The 24,047-nt window shown below is 39.7% G+C and overlaps 1 protein-coding gene and 1 long non-coding RNA gene across 2 annotated transcripts in view; both read right to left on the bottom strand.

Moving 5' to 3' along the window:
- Positions 1-14,335: 14,335 nt before the first annotated feature.
- On the bottom strand, positions 14,336-15,636 carry LOC122811517 (uncharacterized protein C11orf96 homolog). The gene has a single exon (XM_044083403.1). The coding sequence runs from the start codon at positions 15,301-15,303 to the stop codon at positions 14,902-14,904; it is 402 nt and encodes a 133-aa protein (XP_043939338.1). The 5' UTR covers positions 15,304-15,636; the 3' UTR covers positions 14,336-14,901.
- Positions 15,637-19,468: 3,832 nt separating this feature from the next.
- The window catches only part of LOC122811516, a 69,271-nt gene continuing 64,692 nt past the window's right edge, over positions 19,469-24,047 (bottom strand). The window contains exon 3 of the long non-coding RNA XR_006366264.1: positions 19,469-19,696. This is a non-coding gene — a long non-coding RNA (uncharacterized LOC122811516). The remainder of the gene's footprint in view (positions 19,697-24,047) is intronic.

The following is a 24,047-nucleotide window of genomic DNA, read 5'->3' as shown; positions in this document are numbered from 1 at the left end:
TAAAGAAATAAAAGAACTGGAGGTGAGATCTTAAGAAAAGGGAAGGAAGAAGCAAATTGCATAGACATAAATGGAAATTGTGGGAATTATACATGCAGTATAATGTTCAGGAGCAGGTGAGTGGTTTAAGGGAAGCAGGAAATGAACAATTGATGTAATGTTGGACTAATGATATTTATAAAAAAGAACATATGTGATGTATGATGAATGTAACTGGAAACATGTTAATGTGCTTGTTTTATTTTATATTAATGATTGTCTATGTCTTAAGTGATAATTTAATAAAGGAGTTAAAAAGATAAAATAAATTCTGGACAGATTAAGGGATTATGGGGTTCAGACTGAAAAAGACAAATGTGAATTTTCTAAAAATGAAATTGCTTATTCTGAATAAATCATTGATAAGGATGGGTTGCAGAAAGTACATGATGCTACATAGCTGGTCCTAAAAGCACCCAAGATGCGGAATATGTAACTGAGGATGTACATAGGACTGATGAGCTATTATCACAAGTTTTTTTATCAACTCTCTTATTGATTCTACTGAATGTGCTGCTCATGGGATAGACTTAAAAAATAATCTTCTTAATGACCATGGAAATGATATCAGACAATGTACTAATGTAGCTTAATCCATCCTTCTCGACTCTTTTGGCATGTGATGCTGTACAATATGAAATGGATTTTCTGCATGATTACAGATGACAGAGTCACTTCTCATTTACTTTAGGCTGCCCTGTGTTAATTCAGTTATCAGTTCATCAGAAAACAGTTGTTCAGTAATTTCAGACAGAACACAACAATCGTGTGACTACTTTGTCCTGTTGTGTGGAGTTTCTCCCCTCACCTATGTTGTACAACATAGAGTTTGCATATATAATCTTAAGGGGGAGCTGCACTCCCATGTGGATGCGCAGGGGGTTTGCCCTGTAAGAATACCTTTTGTCAATTGGTTTCACTGGAACACAGGTTATGTTGCTGTTTTCACAAGTTGTGACTGGAAAAGTTATTTTCTGGTGATTGACTCTCATACACAATAGAAGCTTTGCTTCAAGATTATTAATGTAAGTTGTACATAATCATGCCCAAACTAACATATAGCCCCTTAACCTGAGTAAAGATATTTAATCAGTTATTCTTTGTCAATAGAGTTACATTGATAATTGATCACCAGCTACTGATGTCTACCTTTAGCCCAGCTGAAAGGGGAATCTTTATCATGGCAGTGCAAGGTTGCTGGACAGGGTACATGTTCTAGGAAAATATTAATATGAAATGGGATTCACAGGGACTAAGCAGCATTGTCACAATGATGGATTTCTTGTTCATTGCATGAGGAAGCCCAAGTGTTTAGCACTACAGCTCCACTGGGTATATTTTGCATGACAACTGAGGGTAACACTTAGCAGTGCGTCTAAAAAACACATTCAAAATGGAACCAGAAATAACCCATTTCTGTTGCAAGCACATGACACTGTGATATCCCACTTCTGCAACTAGGAAAAATTATTTGCAAATCTGAAGGAAATTTCTTATATGAATCAAGGAGAGCAATTCCCCCTATATTACATGCCACAGTGCTGAACACCACACCTGAATGATGAAAAATAATTCAAAATGCACCATCACAATCAACTTTGCACCCATTGGAATGACTTCACTTCACTGCAGTGTAAAAAATGCACCACCCTATGCACTTCATTGTTGGGCCACTGGTTTCCCAAGAAGATCTGGCCCAACAATAATTTTAAAGTCAAAGAAATAGTATTTTTCCATGTAGCTATCTGGTTGATTTTCCAACATCTGTGTGAGCTCATAGTGCACATGGCTACAATCACTAGCAGCAAAGCTATTAAGGTCACCGCCCACTGTGGTGACATACAGTGCAAAAATTACAGCATTTCCAAGCTACTGTACAGTTGCAAAGAGTACTTACTCCCTGTTTCACCACAGTGTTGTAGAGTCTGTTTCCAGCCATTATGTGAAGAGTTGCACAGACACCCAACACAGTCTGTGGACCTGAAAATTAGAATGCAAGACCTCTAAGCAGCTCCAGACAGAAAGGAGTGGAACTGCTTGCCAGTAATTTGCTCCCATTCAAGACAGTTTCATGAGGAAAACTTGATTCAGATGAATAGAACATGCTCAGATTACTCAGCAGTACTTAAACCCTGTGAAACCAAGTGTGCTGATTCATGTTAGTGCATGATATAAAATAGTTAACTGTACAGATAATTATGGTTTTGTGTTGAAAGTGAATTAGGGAGTGTGTGAGAAGTAAAAGTGTATGCAATTAGAGGGAAATTAAAAAAAAAAATCAGCTTAGTAAGCAGCACTTAGTAATGCTTTTTTCCATCACTGACTCTGATTGCACTTAGCACTGCTTTTTTCTTTCACTGTCTCAGTTTAAATTATTTGAAATGTTTGAACATGTTGCCTGCTATATTAATAAGAACTCCAGACTTGTGGGAATTGTAATATTTTCAGTTGAAAAATTCAAGATTTTAGCTTAAGCCACACAAAGTGCTTTGTCCACAAAATACTTTCTAGAACTTTTAGAATAAGAGGATCAAACAATCTAAAATATGTGATGGGGAAATAGCAAAATTATTCCTCCTCAGTGGCTATTTATGTAAAGATGTAATAGCTTTACATAACGGTCTAACGTAGGTTAACTGTAATTCAAGACATATCAGTATGCCTATGTAAATGTGTGAATGTGTCTACATATATGTACATCTGTGTATGTACAAGTTTGTGCACATATATCTACTTTATATTTGTGTAAGTATGTGAACATACATGTAGGTACAAGTGCAAGTACATGTACATAGGATCATAGGAGGGTACTAGGCTATTGGCCCTTATAAGCCTAGCCAAGAGTTTAGCCCATTTTTAGACAAGTCAGCACCCAGAGCCCCTGTCCAGCAGACACACAGGTGGAATCCCAGAAATGTTTCCCATCCAGTTATCCAGGTTACACTTAAAAAGGGAAAATGAGGTACTCTTCTTGACATGGAAAGGGAGTCTATTCCACAGATGGGGGAGTCTCTGGGACACAAGTCTGTCCTGCCAACAAGTCCAACTGATATCACAGATCAGGTTGAGGTCGCCTGTGTGGGTTGCTCGAGTGGAGTTTGATTTGAGATTGCTTTGCATGCCAGACAGATGTCACCTCTGAGGCGTCTGTATGAAACTGAGCAGAGGGACAGAATCAGAATGCTTGCAATGAGTGCAGTTTCATGCTTAGACTCCTAGCATTTAGCACAGTGACCTTTAATTTGCATTTTGTTGAAATGTTTATGTTGGTAGTATCGACTGCATGGCTTTTCCTAAAAAAGGCACTATGGGGAGGCAAGGGCCTTTGCCAGAAGCCCAAGTGAGACAGATGCAGGCCATCTTCAGCAAAGCATCGTGGTCTGTCGATCATATCTTCCCAGGCTGTCAGGCACTGGTCCCCCTGGAATGACATCAGAAACTAAGCTAATTGTTAAAGTCAATCGTTTTTGTTTGTATTGAGGCATCATTCTGGGTGACAGTAGAATGCTGCTTAAGGCTAGGGACATACCTGCCTGGGACAAATATTCAATGAGCTCAATCACCTCTCTCTTCTTGTAACCCAGGGACATACGTCTCAAGTCATTCATGCCAACATGGACTATGACAGTCATAAAAGTACCTGTTCTTGACAGACTTGAGTGTGTGTGTGTGATATGGTGGATTCTGGCACCTGACAAACAACTAACCGTGACTTTCTCCTAATCCAGCCTGGTGAGAGATACATCTGTGTCTCTCACAATGGTGTCTCATATTGACTAATATGTTGCGTTTATGATTGGGCCTTAGTGGTTGCGAGACACTGGCATGTGGACTATGCATGGTATGTGGTGTGGAGGGTTGTGGAGTTCTCATGTGTTTTTGTCTCTGAGGTCTCCTTTGTTTGGGTTTGTTTTTGTTGAGAACCTCCATATATGCGAGTGTGTGTTGTGTAGTTGTGGGTGGTGTTTGAGGTATAGTGAGTGTGTTGCAACCTTCTCAGTGCCAGATATACTGGCTTGGCTTGTGGGGGAGAAAGCATATACTTTAGCTTCTTTATGTAATTGCACCTCTCACAAATTGTGTTCCTAGGTGGTAGTAGTAGATGGTTATTAGTGTACATAAGGCAGTTGCTACACTCTCAGGATACCCATATTAACCACGCTGGCAGGGGAAATCATAGGAAATTGTCCATCCATGTTTGTCAGAATCTGAGGGAGAGAGGCCAGGGGGAGCTAAGGGGTAGGCCTAAAGCCCAAGTGCTTAAACCAAAACTCAGAGGCTTAGAATAACACTTAAAATGTAAACATGCTAAAACAAGCAGTGATAAATGCAGCAGGGAAGATGCAATTGAACAATTTAGAGAACAAGTAGCAGAGAAACCAAGATGAAGTGATGGAGGCGGAAACAGTGTAAAAGCAGATGAATACATTTTGGAAAGGGAGAAAGGAGATAATTCAAGATTAAGAAACTAAGGGGGTTGGCCTTCCCAGATGTTCTCTTTGTATTAAGTAGAATGAGCTAATGACACTGGACTAAGAGGAGTGTCTCAGATCAAATTTACACTAGGGGCAGGCAACTGCAAAGCTAACAAGTAATACCTTTCACACAGTGAAAATAGCTAAAAAAGCTTTACAGTGCGACAGTAGCAAAAGTGATTTAACAGGCCCTGTAAGGCAGACAATTTCAGTACAACAGTGCAGATTAGTTTATAGCAATAAAGTACAGTAAAATAGTAGGCAGCAGACAATAAAAAAAGTATCATAAATGGTTAGCATAAGCAATAACTAGTAAGAATAAGCAAAAAAAAACAGGACACTTGTTATACATCACAGATCAGAGTTGTGGTCAGTGCCGCACCTCTGTTCAGCTCAGTGTGAAAAACAGAATTCCTTTCAAAGGCAGGGCCTAAATACCAGGAGGACAACCTGAAACAACTTAAAAAATCTGAGAAGGACCAATGAGCACTTAACTCTAAGCCCTAGACCAGCCAATCTTTACCAGGCAGTGACCAGTCAACACAATCCGCTCACTAAGATGAAGAAAGGCTTCTGCTAATTCAAGATGGGCTGGGACATGTGCTCAGAACAAACAAGCCACTACAAACAAACAGGCCCAGAGACAGCAAATCTTTACTGAAACTACGCTACAGCTACTAGCTACACCATTTTAGGCAGAAAACACTACAGAAATGTTTATCACACCAGAAAAACAGTAGTGAGACATTAAATGAAAGTTTTAAAGGAGACTCTAGAGAATGCTTTTAACAGCAAACAAATCAAGTTATATGATACACTCATTGGTAGGAAATCAGAACAAACAGATGCTTAACAAATAGAGATGTTTTCCAGTTAATACCTTTCACACAGTGAAACTAGCTAAAAAAGCTTTACAAACAGTGTGACAGCAACAAGTGTGATTTGACAGGCCCTGTAAGGCAGACAATTTCAGTACAATAGTGCAGATTAGCTTATAGTAATAAAATACAGTAAAAAATAGCAGGCAGCAGACAATAAAAGTGCTATAAATGGTTAGAATAAGCAATACTAGTAAAAAATAAGCAAAACAAAACAGGATACTTATTGTTAAATATCACATAGAAACACAAAACACACACCTACATTTGCGGAGGCTCTCAATAAAAATCTGCCCAAGCATCAGGGACATCCAAAGCATAAACGCAAGCAAACTCCACCCCCCAACACAACCCAAATGACACATAGCCCACAAACTCAGTGTGCCACTCAAACACAGCCCATAAGGCATAACAACGTACCAACACTCTAGTCATAGGTGACTATAGTCAGGCACATGGATGTTCCACTCACTAGACTAAACAAGGAGAAAGTTACTGTCAAGCTGTCTGTCAGGTGCCAGGATCCACCACATAATGCATGCACTCAGGTCACTCCATAATAAGTACAAATATGACACTGTCATTGTCCATGTTGGTGTGAATGACCTGAGACATACCTCCCTGGACTACATGGAGACATGGAGGAGCTCTCCGATCTTGTATCCCAGGCAGGTATGACCCTAACCCTGAGTAGCATCCTGCCATCACCCAGAATGATACCACAATACAAGGACAAAATGATTGACTTCAATTGACTAAGCTTCTGGTGTCATTCTAAGAGGATCCAGTATTTGTCTGCCTGGGACGACATGTTCGACAGTCCACGATGCTTTGCCAGAGATGGCCTGCACCTGTCGCCCTTAGGATTCCGGATACTGGCTAAGGCTCTTTCCACCCCTGTAATGCCTTTTTTAGGCAAGGTTCAAATGACAAATTTGCCACCATAACAGGTACAAGCAAGCAAAATCTGAGGGTAATGCTACTCAATGCTAGAAGTCTAAACCTTAAAATGCACTCACTCGAGGCACTCCTTAAAATGGAGAACACTGACACATCTGTGCAGTGACAGAGACCTGGTTCAAAGCTCCAGAGAGCACCCCTGCATTACCAGGCTTCAATTCATACCACACCTTTTGGCCACCTAACCCAGAAAGAAGCACTAAAGGCGGAGGCGTGTCCATATTCATTAAGGATATCTACACCTCCAGGCTAGTTGCACAGCATAATGCATCCGAGATTATCCAAGTGCAACCAACTCTGGGCAAGACCGCAATCCAAATTGTAGCTTGCTACAGACCCCCCCCCCCCACCATGCCCCAGGATTCACACTCCTCATTTCTTGATACACTGGAAAGTATTAGGGTACAACCCAACACCCTAATAATGGGCGATTTCAACTACCCCACCATTAACTGGGAAAACTACTCCTCTACCAACTCTTTTGCTCAACGTTTTCTAGAATTCATAAATTCCAACGCCTTGGATCAACTTATTCACACCCCCACCAAGGGCAACAATATCCTAGACCTGGTCATTGCCAACGTTGGAAACTGGTGTTCCACACCAGAGGTCAATTCCTCGTTGGTCAGATCCGACCACAAGCTAATCAGCCTAGACATCCACATCCCACCCCCAATTAGGGAAACCATCATAAAAAACTTCTCTAAAGCCAACTTCACACTTCTTAAGACAGAAGTGGCAAACTTCATGACACCCATGCAGACGAACAATAGAGGTATGACTGGCAAATCCTACACAAATGCACTTTATAAACACTTACACAAGTGCATGGATCATGCTATCCCTATTAGAACCAAGATGTTATCCTCAAAAAAAAAAAAAGGAAGCCAATCTGGTGGTCCTCTGCCATAAACAAACTCTACAACAGAAGAAACAAACTGTTGCAAAAAAAAAAAAAAAAAAAAAGAGAGTAAAATCCCATGACTGGAGGAACTCCCTGGTCAACCTCAGTAAGAAGTGGAGATCCCTCAAAATCCTCCAAAGCTAGTTATGAAAACAAAAAGTTGCCGCTGAAGACAACCACAAAGCATTCTATAGCTATGACAAGAATCTAAATGGGAACACTCAGATCTGCTCTGAGTTACAGCACAATAGCACTAAATATACAGAACCAACTGATATTGCCAACATCCTAGCAGATAAGTTCAGTGCTAACTTTACCCCCCTCTCAACCCCTAGAGGGCTCATCTCTATACGGGAAGAATGCAAAGTTCCTATAATCACGGCTGCATAGGTAAAAAAAAAAAAAAAACACACTCTCCAAAGCCAATAACACAGCATCCATGGGACCTGACAATATCCCAGGCCACGTTCTACACGAACTACAGAATGAACTGGCACCCTACCTAAGTACCATGTTCATAGATTCACCTCAGGCTTTGTACCCACTGAATGGCGCACCGTGACGGTTATCCCACTCCACAAAGGGGGAGCCATGACTGACCCCGGGAACTACCACCCCATTAGCCTGACGAGCCTGGTCTGCAAGGCCATGTAACTATCATCATGGAACTCATAAACAAAGACATTGGTAATCTCCAAACTCTGGACCCTACCCAGTTTGGATTTGTAAAGGCAGATCATGTCCCCTAAACCTGATTTATTTCTTTGAAGCAGTCACCAAAGCCATAGATGAGGGTAAAATGGTTCACACAGCTTATCTAGATCTCGCCAAGGCTTTCGACACCATCCCCCACTCTGGAATTATAGATAAGCTCACTAAACTAGGTATAAATCCCCATGTCACAAGATGGGTTGCCAACTGGCTCATGGACAGAACCCACACTGTGAAAGTAGCGGATTCCAAATCCGACATCAGACCAGTGACGTGGAGTACCACAGGGTTCAGTCCTGGGTCCTCTCCTGTTTGGCATCTACTTCTCTGAAGTGCAGGCCAACACAGGAAGTCTTTGACTAAAAGTTTGCAGATGACTGCAAACTAGGAGCCATAATCGAAACTCCTAACGATGTGGACAAACTACAAAAGGGCCTCACTGAGACAGATACCTGCTGTCAAAGCCATGGCCTGAAGCTCAATGCCAAAAAGTGTATTGTCATCCCCTTTGGTAAAAACTCTGCACCCATGAACTACCACATAGCTGGTAGTCTACTTAATGCCGAACATGATGAGACCTTGGGACACAGGTGGACAGTAGTCTCTCCTTTGATAATCACATCACCACAGTGGTCAGGAAATCCTTCTACGTGGCTCATCTCATCACAAAAGGATTCTCATCCAGAAAAAAAAAAAAAAAAAAGACAGGTCATTGTTCTCATCACTCATTAGACCCATTATAGAGTAACGCCCCTTTTGGTATGTACCTCACAAGACATCTACAACAACTGGAAAGACCACAGAAATAACTCACAAAGAGGATTACTGGCCTCAGATGCCCTCCATCGCATATCGCCTACTCAGGGGCGATCTCTGCCCAACATACAAAGCTGTGTCAAACCCAGAGCTGTTGGACATGCTCCACAGAAATCCCAATCCCTCTGAGCTACTCTGGAACAGACTACTTATGTCAAACAGAGCTCCTCATTAGCACTCCAAGAAAAATCTTGATTGGATGGGAAATGGGAAATTCACCCAGGGGATCACTTCTGTGGCTCTGCTCGACAGGGGCACAGGAAAATAATTTTCTTGGGTGGCAAAAGCCAGGGTACATTTTTTGGCTAGGCTTGTATGGGCCCTAGGGCAGATAGCCTAGTACCTACATATGAACATATCAGAGTTGTAGTCAGTGCCCCTCCTCCATTCAGCTTAGTGGGAATAAACAAAATAACTCAAAGGCAGGGCTTAAATACCAGAAATTGCAACCTGAAACAACTTAAAAAAAAAAAAAAGTTAAGGACCAATGAGTGCTTACTCCAAGCCCTAGACCAGCCAACCTTTACCAGCCAGTTACCAATCAACACAATCCTCTCACTCAGGTGAAGAAAGGCTTCTGCCAATTCAAGATGGCCAGGGACATGTGCTCGGAACAAACGAGCCACTGCAAACAGGCCCAGACACAGCAAATCTGAACTGGGACTATATTACAGCTGCTAGCTACACTATTTTAGGCAGAAAACACTACAGAAATGTTTATCACAGCAGAAAAACAGCAGTGCTCTCTCCCTCTAATTGTGTGTGTGTGTGTGTGTGTGTGTGTGTGTGTATATATATATATATATATATAGATATATATATATATATAGATATATATATATATGTACACACACACACACACATTATTTATATATATACACACACACGCATTTAATTATACAAGTGTACATGTACCTATATGTATTTATGTGCATAGGTATTCACAGAGCTGTGTGTATAGTCATGTATGTATACATATATGCATGTTAGAGATTGTGCATTTTATTGTATGCATATTTATGAATACATGACATTAATATTGGTGGCAAAACCCTGAGTGAGAACAAATTTACATGGTACTTCATGGTGTCAAATGAGATTTTACATATTTACCCATATTTCACTACTAGCAAATTATATCTGCAAAGCAGAGGTAGATAGTAGCTATCAGAGGCAACTTTTCCAATGTTATGTATGCTTCTAGTTACCAGAAAAGTACGTCAGGGTTGGAAACCCCTTTTCAGTGGAGGTCCCAGTAGAAAAGCTCCAAAAAACAAAAAAAGCAGCAATTAGTATACACTACGACAACTATACATACAAATATGCAGTATAGCTGAACACAAATACAAGTAGGATGCATAGACAAAACACACGAATGCTTATTCATAAGGTGAGGAACATAATGGAATATTACAGTTGGTGACATAGAAGCACTTATAGGAGACATGGTCACCATGTAACAAATACAAATGGTAGTTAAGCAATTAAGTCTGGTAGCATTCAGAAGCACACATCACATTGCAGTACAGCATTTCCTATCACCTTCTAGAGATTATATTCATACTTGGCTAACACAAGTTTGTGCGTGTATCATTTTTAAAAATGTTACTTCAGGCACTAGGGCTGAATTCAGACAATACTTCAACCTACCTTGCTTACAAGTCTTACAAATATAAAGCACTTAAGAGGTTAAAATAATCCAGTTGAAAAGGAGTTGACTGGTTTGCGTGAGGAGAAATTCCCTAAATTAAACAAATTTTGTATTCCAGTATCATTGGCCTTAATGTAACAATTGAGAGTAGAACTGCTGGGAAAAGCATCTCAATGTTGTGGCATCCAAAGCAATAAGTATGCTGTAGTGCAAACTGTTTCATCTTACTGTATTTGGTAATGTTTGTTTTTTAAATTGAGACTGTACCTCCACTCAAAGGGCTACATGAAACGGGCAGCTCACAATGGCATAGGGCAAAGCAACAAATTATGTTTACAGATTTCTAGTGGGCGGTTTTGGAGTTGCTGAGACATCATTATAATCAATGCAGTTGAAGAGACACTATTCCTTATTAGTGTATACATTGGTCATGAGTCCATCTTTTAAAAGACTACATTGTAGAATGGCTTAAGATTCGATTTATACTGAAGGGACAAAAATTCAGATAAGGAATATGTTATGCTATTTCGCCAATTAAATTAGACTGTGGTAGCTAGAAATTTTCCTCGTACAATAGACAAGGCAGAAGTACACACTTAACTTGACATTGAAAACAAGTTTATGTACACAGTGCCTCAAGCGATGTTTTTATACTTGAAAAATATAAAAACGTTGAATACAAAATGTTTCAAAGATTGGTTACATGCATCGCACAAAGACACTACAAGTTACAATTACCTAATGCTAATGAAATAGCACAAAAACTCCATTTTTTAGCCCCCCCCCCTGCAAATTAAAATTTACCCTGTAGTGTGATCTCAGAGTTGGTACATTTCCCATTCTGCACTCCACCACAATCTCCATTCAAAACTTTGGAAGTTTCAAGACTTCGATCATATGAATTTCAAAAGTTGCAATACTTCTACCATCTGATAGGGATCCCTTACAACTTTATAAACACCTGCAGCAGGTAATTTATTTAACGCTCACAAATTTACATGGGTGATTGACAGATATATAAAACAACGAATGTACGCATGATGTCACTATCAAACCTGCATGGAGGTCAATCATGCATCATTTGCATACATCACAGCCATTTAGCATGGCAATCACAAGGCACACCCACTTCTGCACAGACCGACTGGAGGTACTGTTCTACAACAATACTGCCATGTATTCACTTAGTGATTTTTTTTTTTTTAGAACCAGTTCTAAGATTTTTGGCTTCTGGTGCAATTCCCCTTTAATGCACCCATTAGTACTTCAAAAGAATTGCAGTGAATAGCACTTCATTTTTCTTAATGACAGGCCTGACTTAATGCAAGTTATCAAACAATGGCTCTAGGAATCTAGTCACCTGCTGCCCTGAATACTAGTTTCTACCCATGTTCCACTTTGTGATACTTTTTTCACTGCCATTCTCAGAACAGTAAACCTGGTAATATTGCATTATAACAAAGGTATTAAGAGAATCAATTTCTTCTTGCACACTGGACAGTATTCAGTCTGTCAAACTAGTGGGATTTTCCTAAATGGTGTCCTTCCCCTTTACAATCAATCCCATAACATTTCCAGAAATACAGGGTGTTATGGGCCTCCCAAGTAGGTCATCCTCTCCACAGCTTTCATTTACAAACTAAAAATTGGAAGCCACCCCCCCCCCACCAAAAAAAAAAAACCCTCATACTACACAATACAGAAAACTATGAAATAGTTGCAACCCTAAAAATACACAAGCCCCCTCCCCCATCCTTCCGTAGTATTAAGTCTAGCATCATTCACCAACATGTAAAACTACATTTTCCCTACCATTCCTGTAAAACAAGCTACATAAGCGGCCTCTTATTGCCCCATTAGTTTCAGGATAACACTTTTCCCTTTTTATCATCTTTTGGCTTTTCCCACTTGGGGGTCGCCACAGTGGCTCACCTGTCCACTATCACTTCAGTATTACCTTTGCTCCTATTGATTACTGGTTAGGAGTTGTGCATTTTTGTCACAAAAGGCTGTACCACAAGGTTACATGAAGTACTAACAACTGTTCCCTGCTTCTCCCACATATTTTCCATGCAGTTTAGATTGGTGGTGTATTTGGATTGTGATCCTAAATATATTATGGTTAGTGCTTTTAGTCCCAAACTTACTCTCAAAGGTTCTTCATTAGCAAGACTAAGATAGTTAAATGTTTCCTACCATCTCATATAAGCACTTACTAATGCACTGCATCAAGCTTACCCTCACATGTAGATCAGTGCAAATGTTGCACCAAATAATTGTTTGCCTGGATGATTTGTGAAAGTGCAGTTAGAATTCATAACAGACAAGCCTTTACACAAGTAAGAATTTTACAGTACCTTATTATAGCCCACAGCGAGCCCACCTACATCCTCTGTATAGTTAGGTCGAGACAAAACTTTAATGACAATGTATGGAGCAGTAACTTTTGACCTTGCTTGTCATTTGTTCAATGGATGTATGCCTTACAGGACCAAGAGGCTCACCACAATCCCCCCTCATTTTAGCTCAACTCCTCCCTGTCCTGTGAAAGGGACATTTATCCATTCAGTGCTTGGGATATATTAAAATAGTTTAGCACAGAGTCTTTGCTTTGCATTAAAAGGAGACAAGTCCCCCTCTAGGAGAAAAGCTTTATAGAAGCACGCACAATATGCTGTGGGATGCCTTTCTATACAAACTAGAACTCCCACCCCAGCTCACTGCAGAGACTTGTTAAATCAATTCCTTTCTACTAAAGGGTAGAAAACTATACTGCAAAGAAATTTATCATCTACTACACTAGTGGCCTAGGCCAGCTTCCTACCACCACCTCAACCTTACTACAACATGCAACCCCATTCTAAACTGGATGGGATGCAGCATTGCTGCACTGCTAGGCTTATGCACCCATTGGTTCTGAAGTAAAGTAACTCTCCCAAAACTGGTGAATAAAGGAAGAGATATTAAAAAAATAAATAAGCATGTTCATAGCAGAGGGTCAGAACTTAATTAGGACAGCAATTGCATCTTGTACCATTCAGACAACTGGCAGGTTCACACGGACTACAAGAACAGTTCATACAGTTTTACATCAGAGCTGATGAGGTCTTCCTAGTCTAAGCAGTTCAGATATTTGGAGAAAAATGCATAGAACATATGGGCCGTGATGTCCCAAGCGATGTCCCAAGCATTTTGCTATTGGGAAGAATAAAAAGGGTGGTGCTGAAGGGGATTACCCTATTTGCCATACATTCACTGCTTTACATATCACCACATCTGGCATTCTACTTGAAACAGCAAGCTTCAAAGCAGATATACTTACAGCAGCACCACTACCTACCCACAAGTTATTGGGAGCCCAAACAGTAAATTATGCTTACAATTATGCATACTACTACTCTAGGTTTTAGTTACTACAAACCATAAAATGGAATCGATATTTGAGATGGAGGACATGTTTTTATTATAGTGCTTTTACATTACATGAAAAATAAGAGGTAGTGTTTCATAAGATGCTAACTGGACCCCCCACCCCCACCCCACCCCACCCCATATGAAAGGGTCAACATCCTTTGATTTTTTGCAGTGTTTGTTGGATAAAGCAGATGACGTGAACTGAAAAGCCACTTGGAGAGGTGAACTGAAAAGCCACTTGGAGAGCTGCTTCTGAAGATGGCCACAAGGCAAACTGGCAGAATATTCGTTACTTACTGCCCGACAATCATTAAGTGCCGCTACAAAGTAACTTGTTATAATGTGTGATAAAACAGTGAAGGTTAAAGGCACTAAATAATGCAAACATTTGTAAAATTTCCTCAAAAATATATTGCTGATTCACTCAAAAAAATCTACATAACATCAAAACTATGAAAAAGCTAACAAAACAGTCGTCAGACTTCAGTCTAGAATAATGACAACTTTATTATTACAATATATCCAAGCGTGTAGAAACAGTTTAAAAGTTTTGCAATTCAAAAATAGTACAAAACAAAAACATGGTCACGATGCCTGTACTCTGAAAAGAAAGCTAGACTCAGATTTATAGCTAGAGCTAGAGAAAACAATTCTCTTCAATTGTACAAAAAGTAGACCCATTTATCCCAATCAGTGCAAGTCCCCAAAGAAGAAAAAAAAAGGGAGAATAACCTCGCCCTTTAAACACTTCGGTGGGCAAAGCATGTCAAATCAGAAAAAAACAAACAAAAAACAATTCAGTACCAAAATAGAGGACAGAAAGTGAATTACACGCTTCGTCGATATCTTTACACGACTGCACCTTCCAAAATATTAATTATATAATTTCCATCATATTACTTTTTTTTTTACAAAAATATATTATTTTACATAATTAATGTCCATACTTCATTATGAAGCAGAACCTCCCTGCTAGAGTGGGAGACGGTCCTTTTAAGACTAGTTTAGCCCTTGCAGGCTCAGGGCTGCTTTCCATGTCCAGGAAGGAATCTTTCAATACTGGGAGTCCGAATCACTGGAATCCAAACTACTGTGCAGTTTGCTGCTACAACGGCGCCACTGGCTACTGGCGCTGCTGCCCTGGGGACCCCTCTCCAAGCTCAGGCTCTGGGTGCTCCTCCGCAGGCACTCCAACGACATCAGGAAGGACTTCCTCGCTTTCTCCTCGTCTGTGGGGGACACACCTTCTTCTTCTACCTCCTGGATCTCATCAAACGTGACAGGCTGGGTCTTGAACCTCGACTGCCTTGGCCGTCTGATTTTACCACGACCCCGGGGTACCTTCATGGGAGGCAGGGGCTTAGGGTACTCCTCCTCGGCAATGCACACGAAATGAGGCATTACTGACTGATATGTGCTGCAAATGCCCAGAACTTCAGCCTGTTTCACTGACATTTTAAGGTAACCTTTACAAGCGTCCAGCTCCTCTGCAAAATTTCAGAGGTTTAAGGCAAAAGTCACCGCACTTTAAAAAATCCTTTCAACAGGAGACAACAGTTTGATAAAAAGATTTAACTTGTCGGCAATTTTCGAAAAAGGACAATAAAAATTCTTCCTCTCAAACTTGAAAATATCAGGCAAACGTGCTCCTGTTTGGGATCGGATAATAACGAGACGGATAACGGTACTGGCAAGTTCTTTTCGCAACCGCTTCCAAAACACAACGAATCCGATTTCTTTAGTAATGAGGCTGTTCACAAGTACTTTATATAGTCCACCTCACCGCACGGGCATGCGCAGTTATCGTCTATTCCTTTTAAAGCAAAGGAAGCAGGATCAGTTCCGGCTGACGTCCTTTAACCACAGCTTTAATTAAAAGGTAGAGGTATCAGTATGATTTCTATTAAGCCCAAGGCACAAAAACCTGTAGTGTAGATTATTCCACACACAGAAGAAGCAGTCTTAGAGACAGTTCTGATTTGTAAATTCCACTGCGTGATTCGGGATGTATTTATTTATCATTATTTCTTGCATCTCGATAATTAAGTTTATTCTATAAACTATCAAATTAACACCAGCCTTCAAGAGTTGTGTTGTAAGCCGCTGTATATAAAGCTGTTAACCTGTCTAAGAAAAAGATATTATGGTCTATGACAGTTAAATCAGCGAGTGATGTAGTAATCAACCTTTTGTTCCAAGGAGCCCACAGGCTTGCCTCCTACATTAGCCTCTTCAGATGCAGCCTTGTTTTAATCGCTTAATTAATATCCCGCAAAATAACCTTAATGAGGCCGCCAGAAATCAAATAAAAAAGCATAAGCTGCGTAACAGAGCTTGGGAAGGGGGTGGTTAGGAGGTTGCTGTTATTCTCACCTTCTGGCTGTTATTCCTAAAATGCATCACCATGTATGATTTACAATCTGGAAATACGTTCGTGGAACTTGAAGGCAATAGATTGGATGACACAATTTTACTATGCCTGGCAGTTAATGAGCTGCTTCCTATAGTCAAGGGTTTGATTCCCTAAGCCTCCATGTGCCTACTGTGTCAATAAGCACAGATTTAACCAGACAGTGCTCTGGAACATATCTATCACCTGTCCAGAATTCCCAGATTTTTTATTCATATTTTTGATCAGTTCTTCATGGTTATCTGGTAAATCACCGAGTACTCATGTCAATAAATAATGACATACGTTTGAGTTTCAGACTTCGTATAATTTAGAAACTACATACTAATGCAAATCCTGCTAATGTATTAACCTTCTAAGTTTATAAGGAGAATACTTAAAATCTGTCCTTGATTTTTGGGCCTTTAACCCCCCACCCCTCCATCCCCACCCAAACACACACATGCATGCACTGTTTTTGGTTTTGTTCAGAATCTTTCCACTATGAATTTCCGTTTGCTACTTTACTATGAAGCAGTTTGGAAATTGGGCTACACTTCTCTCAGGGCTGTAGCCACGCCATCCACATATCATTTTTTTAATGGAATTTCGCAGCAGTATTCTCAGTTGTTATTTTTTTTCCAGAAACATTCAAAATGTTGCACCTATCCGCAGAGGAAAGGGAAACATTGACACTCATAACAATAAAATGGCTCTTTTAGAGGAAGATTCCTTTCATTTTTATTCTGACTCAGCCCACTGGACACATGCTCCTTTTCATGGGCAACCTTGGAGTACTGTCTGATTAAGTGAATTGCTCAAGAGTCACACCTTAGCAAGTGGAAGGAATCAAACTTTGTACCCTTATCCACAGGAAGCAGCTCATTGACAGCTCAGAGTCTTAATCTTTTACTCTAACTGCCAAACATAAGCATATCCTTTGATGTCACTGATGAACATAAACATGTTTTGTGTAGTTTTGTACTGTGATTATTACTTGATGGTGTTAAACATTTTGTGCTCCTTGAGTAATACATTTTCCAAGATATGCACACAATGTGCTAATCAGAATACACTAAGTATACCCAGCTACACTCTTGGTTCTACTCATTGGTGGTCTGGACCTAATAACTACTTGTGAATGTCTCCCTACCTATGTGAACGTTTTACATTACAGTATGTTTTAAGGGGTAGGTATAGAAAAATGGCACCTAGAGGTTTTAGCTGCAGAAAGAAAAGTTGTGAACACTCAGCTGTAGGTTTCAATCCCACTAGTACCTTTCATGTAAACTGGAACAATGACTTCACCATCCTTTGCATAATATTCCTCTTGTTCTGTTTTTCTTTATGTTTTCATTTTTTAAGTTTCTATATTTCTGTTGTAATGACAATTATAACTGAGCAGATTTTGACAGAGGATTTAGGGGCAACATCCTATTTTTTTTCCTTTCAGAAAGAAACAAATATATATTTATTCGCTTATTCATTCAATTTAGTGTTCATATAGGTAAAGATGTCCATTGTGGATGCTTATCAATGGAAGTCTCATAGCTACATTGATTCATAATGAATTAATGTAATTGCTTCAGAGAAACTGGTTAACACAAACATATTTTGTTACACTGCCAATGACCCAGTCTTGACATATGTCTCTTATGACGGATAGTACTTGCTTGCTTTATTACTTTAATTTATAACTCTGCATTAATGTCTTGTTTCTTAATCCTTTAAAACTTAGCATCTTGGCTGCTCATTTTGTATAACATATAATATCTAACTTTACTAATACTGTAAACTCACTTTGAGCATGGGTCTTCTGAAAAGGGACGCGTGATCAACCCATCTACCTGGCTAACAAATAAATAAGTAAAAATATAAAAAAGACGTGTTGTCAAAAGCTGTCTTGTCACAGAGAAGTATGCCTGAACAGAGAGTAATGGGGAGCCAACTAATTAAGTGGTGATAAGGAAGCAGTGATCAAATAAGGGAGAAATAACCATAATACAACAGATGCATAAGAAGGGTTTGTAAACAAAGAGAGAGCTGTCAGTGGGGCGAGATGTCTTGATAGGATAATCGTATTTCTAGCTGAGGTACAGAAAGAGTCTATATGGAACTAAATGTCCATACATTGTTTATTCTTATTTCACTTTTCTTCATTGCAAAAAGGATTATAAAACTTCAAATCTCTTCCACCGGGGACTTCACACTCTCTTGCCCCGGCAGTAATTCGGATGATTACCAAGGACTGCATTTTACCTGAAGTTAGTAACATTTGTCAACAAACAGGAGATTCCGAGTTACACATCATGGAAGCATTGAATCCACTTTCCTACAGCACTAGATGTTTTTCTCATCAGTATTACAGAAGGACTGTAGATGTCAGGGCTGACCACAAAATATTACAGAAGGACTGCAGATGTTAGGGGCTGACCACAAAATATTACAGAAGGACTGCAGATGTTAGGGCTGACCACAAAATATTACAGAAGGACTGCAGATGTTAGGGCTGACCACAAAATATTACAGAAGGACTGCAGATATTAGGGCTGACCACAAAATATTATTTTTCGTTTTCCTCCTTGTTACACTCTTTTCCTTGAAGGTAGGTGTAGTGATGTTCTACTAAAAGGCAATTTGCTAAAGCTCCTAAATTGGGTGATATTTTGCATGGGGCAGTACACTGTATTAGTGTCCATACATGCCTGTGTTTTGGTTGAGTCAGCTCCCAAACAACACTACCAGTTAACCATGTCCTAATGAGTGTAGTGAAACACCAGTTTGCAACTGACAAACTGTCAGAGCATACAAACAAACAAACAAAAATCACATGATGCCAAAGCACACAGCACAGTTAAAAACATCCCTAACAAAACACTTAATGAGACTTTGTCGGCTTCACCCATGGTGGTGCTTTGGTGGGGTGCTTAACCAATAAACTTGAATATAGAATCATGCATTTAATTTATTCTGCCAAGACTACATACACTACTACCAGCTAAGGATATGTTCCAGACATCAAGCACCTATTGGCCCTTCCTTTAGGTCTTTTAGTCCTTCTTGAATTGTGAAATGTCCAAATGTGTCTGGTGGTCTAGTGCTCCTTCATTAATCCAGTTCCTCAGTACACTGAAAATACTATTAATCTCACACAGTGGCAGCCATTGACAGAAAATACCACTGAGAAGAAATCAATAACTAGGATATTTGTATACACATACAGATATTTATTTTACTCGGGCTGCACTCACACATCGATTGCTTCCATCATCAGAAATAGTAACTGTTTATGTCACATTCAGATTTACTGTGTTGACTTTGGTTGCACTTGGCTGGTCAGAATTCCATGACCAGACAATGACCCATTTTTTGACTACTGTGTGACCATATGGTAGTCTGGTAGTTCAACTCTGGTATGTATGTGAAAGTGTAGAAAATCCAAATGCCGTAATGTCAAATCTGAAAAATATAAAATATATGTCAAACATCCTACAATTATGAGCTAATAACAAGGAGCAATATCTAAGTTAATACATATACGCATATAAATACATTGAAGAAAAAATATGTTTTTCTAAGGAGGTGGCTATGCCCGACTGTGACCCTACCTGCAGGCTACAACCCAAGTAACTAAACATAGTAAGTCAGAGATTGCAGTTTTGTGGGGTAAAGAGAATACTTGTTTTTTGTGAGGTCTTGGAATTATTTTGTTTATCCCCACATTTAAGGATGCAGCTGGTACAGCCTCCTCAAACACATGAAAACAAAAGTTTAATTTCCAAAAGTTAATAATTAAGTGTGGACTAGTTCTTCATGATATCAAACTGAGCAAATTGCTGGTTGTTTTATTTCTCTGTAAATGACATCACATATTATTTGAATTCTATGTAGCTGAGCTATTTACAGTAAATGAACATTTAAACTAGAATAAAGCTTAATTAGAGTGCAAACAAGTAGTGAATTTTCTTAGATTTCATTGTTACACCTCTTGCATGATACAAAATTGCTCTATCTGAAACAGTTTTAGTGTTATACGATTATTGACTGGGTTTGCTTGTTTTCAGTAAAAAAGAAAAAGGCAGGAAAGCTGGATAGTGACATACATAGGTTCATAGGTTGGTACTGGGCTATCTGCCCGAAGCCATATATTAGCCCAGCCATGTTGTGTGGTATTCACCGCCCCTTTAGTAGTTCCCTAGACCCTTGTACTAGCAGCTAGTACCCTTGGCCCTTATCTAGTAGTGCTGCTGTTGTGATCCCCGGTGTGAACTTTCTGTTACCCATCCACTCATCAAGGTTCATAGTGCAGAACTCAAAAGTGATGGGAAATTCTACTCTGTGGTTAAAGCTGTATTACTTTAAACAAAGCATCATTTTCTGTTTAATAGCTACATAGGATCATAGGCTCATAGGAGGTTACTAAACTAATGGCCCTGTGGCCCTTACAAGTCTAGCCAAGAGTTTATCCCCAAAAAAGAAACCTCAGTCAGTACCTGGTCAATGAGGGACACAGGTGGAACCCCTGAGACAAATTTGTGGTTTCCCATCCACTCATCAAGGTTGCATCTGAAGAGGGTCAGTGAGGTGCTCTGTTTGACATGTATGGAAAGTTTATTCTACAGACATGGCAGCCTCTGGGAGACAAACTTTTCTCTCCAGCAAGTTCTGTTGATGTCACATATTAGATTTAGACCTTTCAAGCGGGTAATGCGCAAAGAGTTAGACTTACATATATGGAGCATTTCTAGTAAGGCAGGGTCCGAGATTGCCTTGTAGGCAAGACAGAGATCACTTCTGAGCAATCTGTATGATACTGAGTAGAGTGATAATGATTTGAGCCTGTCTGCATAGGACAGGTGTTGGACGCCATGGATACTCTTTGTGAGGTATTTCTGTGGCCTTTCCAGTTGATGCAGATGTACTCAATTATTTGTCTAATGAGGAAGGAGCATAGAGAGGTAATAGCCTCCTTTTTTCTGGATGCAATCCCTTTACTTATGAGATGAATCAAGTAAAAGGCTTTTCTGACCACTGCCACTACATGATTGTCAAATGTGAGATCGTTGTCAACCTGAATACCCAGGTCTCTCACCACAGGATTTTCTTAACATTTCCAAAGTGATAAGAGAGATGCCCATCCATTTCCCACAGTCTAGGTGAATGTATCTTCAGTCCAGCACTCCTGTACATGCTGATGATCAGATCACAAGTCTAGCAACTAGCATAAACACATAGGTCTTTGGATGGTGTATCCTCGGTGGTGATGTCTATTGTGTATTTAGCTAATGGTGTGTGTGTGTGTGTGTGTGTGTGTGTGTGTGTGTGTGTGTGTGTGTGTGTGTGTGTGTGTGTGTGTGTGTGTGTGTGTGTGTGTCTGAGACAGCTGTGTGCAATGTATTTGGATTTGATTAAGTAATAAGCAATCCTGACCAAATGAGTTTTCCTCCTTCCAACCTTTCAGGCCTATACCAACTCAGTCATTCAGGTTCAGGTAAGGATGGGTGAGCATATCACATATGAATATACTGTTTTGGTTCTCATTAAGCCTACCCCAATTGTTCATTTGCTCTGGCATTTTGAATATCATCCTGGTTTCCAGTCAAACCTGTTTCTACATCTTGAAGTGTATCCTTCTCACCCAGTTTAGTTCTATTGCCCTGAAAGTGGCCAACTACCTTAAGAAGATGAGAATATTGACTGTGTTTCATCACATAGATGCAAAAGTGTCATCCTTGCTTCTGTTCTATAGGGCACTACAGAAGCAAAGGGCCATCTTTTCTTGGTCAGAGTTCAGCTTCCTCATATTTGCATGATATACTCTCCACAAGCACATCTCTCTTGTAGTCAATATTATGCCTTTACTGCATATATGGTAAGGACCACCTTGTGCTACATGCAGTTTATTTTGTAGGATTGAGACAAGTAATAATCAATGTACAGTTGCATGTTAGCAGCATTTTAGAGGTTCATTGATTCTTACTAAGCTTATGGCCAAAGGAGAATATTGAGAAGCTCAGCCATATTACCTAGTACTGGTGGGAGATTAATAGTGTCCCCATTAAGTATAATATTTCATTCAAATTTGTGACAGACATCTGGACTGTCTCTAAAGGTTGCTGGGGAAGTACTCTACTTGATAGCTATGGGCAGCCTAAGCCAGAAATGAAGGATAAGTTGGGTTAGGAATTGTCACTCCATCTGGGGGTGTTGTGATACTGTAGGTTTAGGTCTCTAGAACATGCGCTTGTTTTACCATTGGTTCAGTTTAGATGAAAGAGTTCAGGGAGTGCTGGGCCGTTCATAGTACGGAAGGCTGATTAGATATCACCCTTCACAATTCTGTATGTCACTCAGCAAAGGGACAGGTCTTTAGTCTATCAGATTAATGGATTTTAAAAGTAATAGATACTCCTCGGCAAATGAGTTTTCTTGAGATCTTTTTGGTGAGGAAACTTTGAGGTCTCTCAAGCTGGTTTAGGTGCTTAGTAGGTACATGCCAAAGAGTGCATTATATTCTTTGATGGGCATAATAAGGGATAATAAACTGAGAGTGTAATGTCTTTGGACCTTGAGGATCTACCATGGAGGACATGTCATGAAAGACAGCATGATTTTCTAACCACCAGGGACATATGGTGGTCAAAGGGGATTCTTTTATCAACATATTTACATCATCCATTGACAGCTGTGTCAAAGTTAAGTGGAATGTTATCTAGTGAGTAAGCGGTACTGATGATAAATTTACAGCAAGAAGCTGCTGCATTTTGTGGTGTTTAATGTAACCTCATAAGTATTACTCCAAGCATTTGTTTGGTCCAGCCCTTGCTGGAGCACTTGAGTATCAGAACAGGATTTGATAACAGCCCCCAGTTTACAGTCAGCAAACTTGCTAAGCCATAGTCCCTTAACACCTTTTTTTTTCCTTAATGGTATTGGTTCTGTCAAACAGTTAATTACAAAGCCAGCAAATTTTGTATGGGTTAATGTCAGGTTGAGATAGTTTGTCAATAATCCCGACAGGAGGGATAGTATCTAGATAAGTAATTAGGACTGTATGTTCCTTTTCCATGGCCTCTTTAACCCTTTCAAAGAACTCAACCAAAATGAGCAGGCATGATCTGGCTTTTACAAAGCTGAACTCAGGTCTTACAAAACTAGAAACATGTTACAATAAAATTGCCAGGTTCACTACTAACTCCATATATAGGTCACACCATTGCACAGCCCTTAAACAACTAAACTGGCTAGAACTCCCTCAATTGCTCCAATACAAACAACTAACCTTTGCCCACAAAATACTGGATGAACTGGCTAAAACCCCCTGCTCTAAAAAATGTTATACAACCATACACCACCTCAAGAACACTCCGTTCTAGTGACAAACTCCTATTACAATCCACCATGGCTAACAACGCAGCTGGGGAATCTCTATTCTCAGACATCATTCCTAAAATATGGAATAAACTATCCACCTCTATTTCTCCAACCATCCCCATAGTACAATTAAAAAAAAACTCCTATCTACTCACTTAGAAGCCCCCTGGCTTTGCTTTTGCTACCCTCCTGGTTAACTCTGTATTCGGTATACCCATACACACCTTCCTGATTTATTGGCTCCATACTTCATACACTAATTATAATTCCAGTCTATCTTGCCTTCTTCCTTCCCTTTATGTATATACTCAAATACCTCAAGTTATGTAAAGGTTTCTTCTAAAATGTTGTATTTACCCAACTATATGCTAGTTTTGAATTTATATATTAGTGAAAATCCTTTTATGTCTTCATTTGTTAACATTGCTAATGTATG

The sequence above is a fragment of the Protopterus annectens genome, chromosome 9.part0, assembly GCF_019279795.1.
Source record: "Protopterus annectens isolate FY-2018-M chromosome 9.part0, PAN1.0, whole genome shotgun sequence".
Lineage (NCBI taxonomy): Eukaryota > Metazoa > Chordata > Ceratodontiformes > Protopteridae > Protopterus > Protopterus annectens.
Note: the sequence above shows the minus strand (reverse complement) of the source record. Positions and strands in the feature narration are given on the sequence as shown.

What these genes read in the sequence shown, in the direction of transcription:
- LOC122811517 (XM_044083403.1), bottom strand. Translation starts at nt 15,303, where the DNA reads ATGTCAGTGAAACAGGCTGAAGTTCTGGGCATTTGCAGCACATATCAG.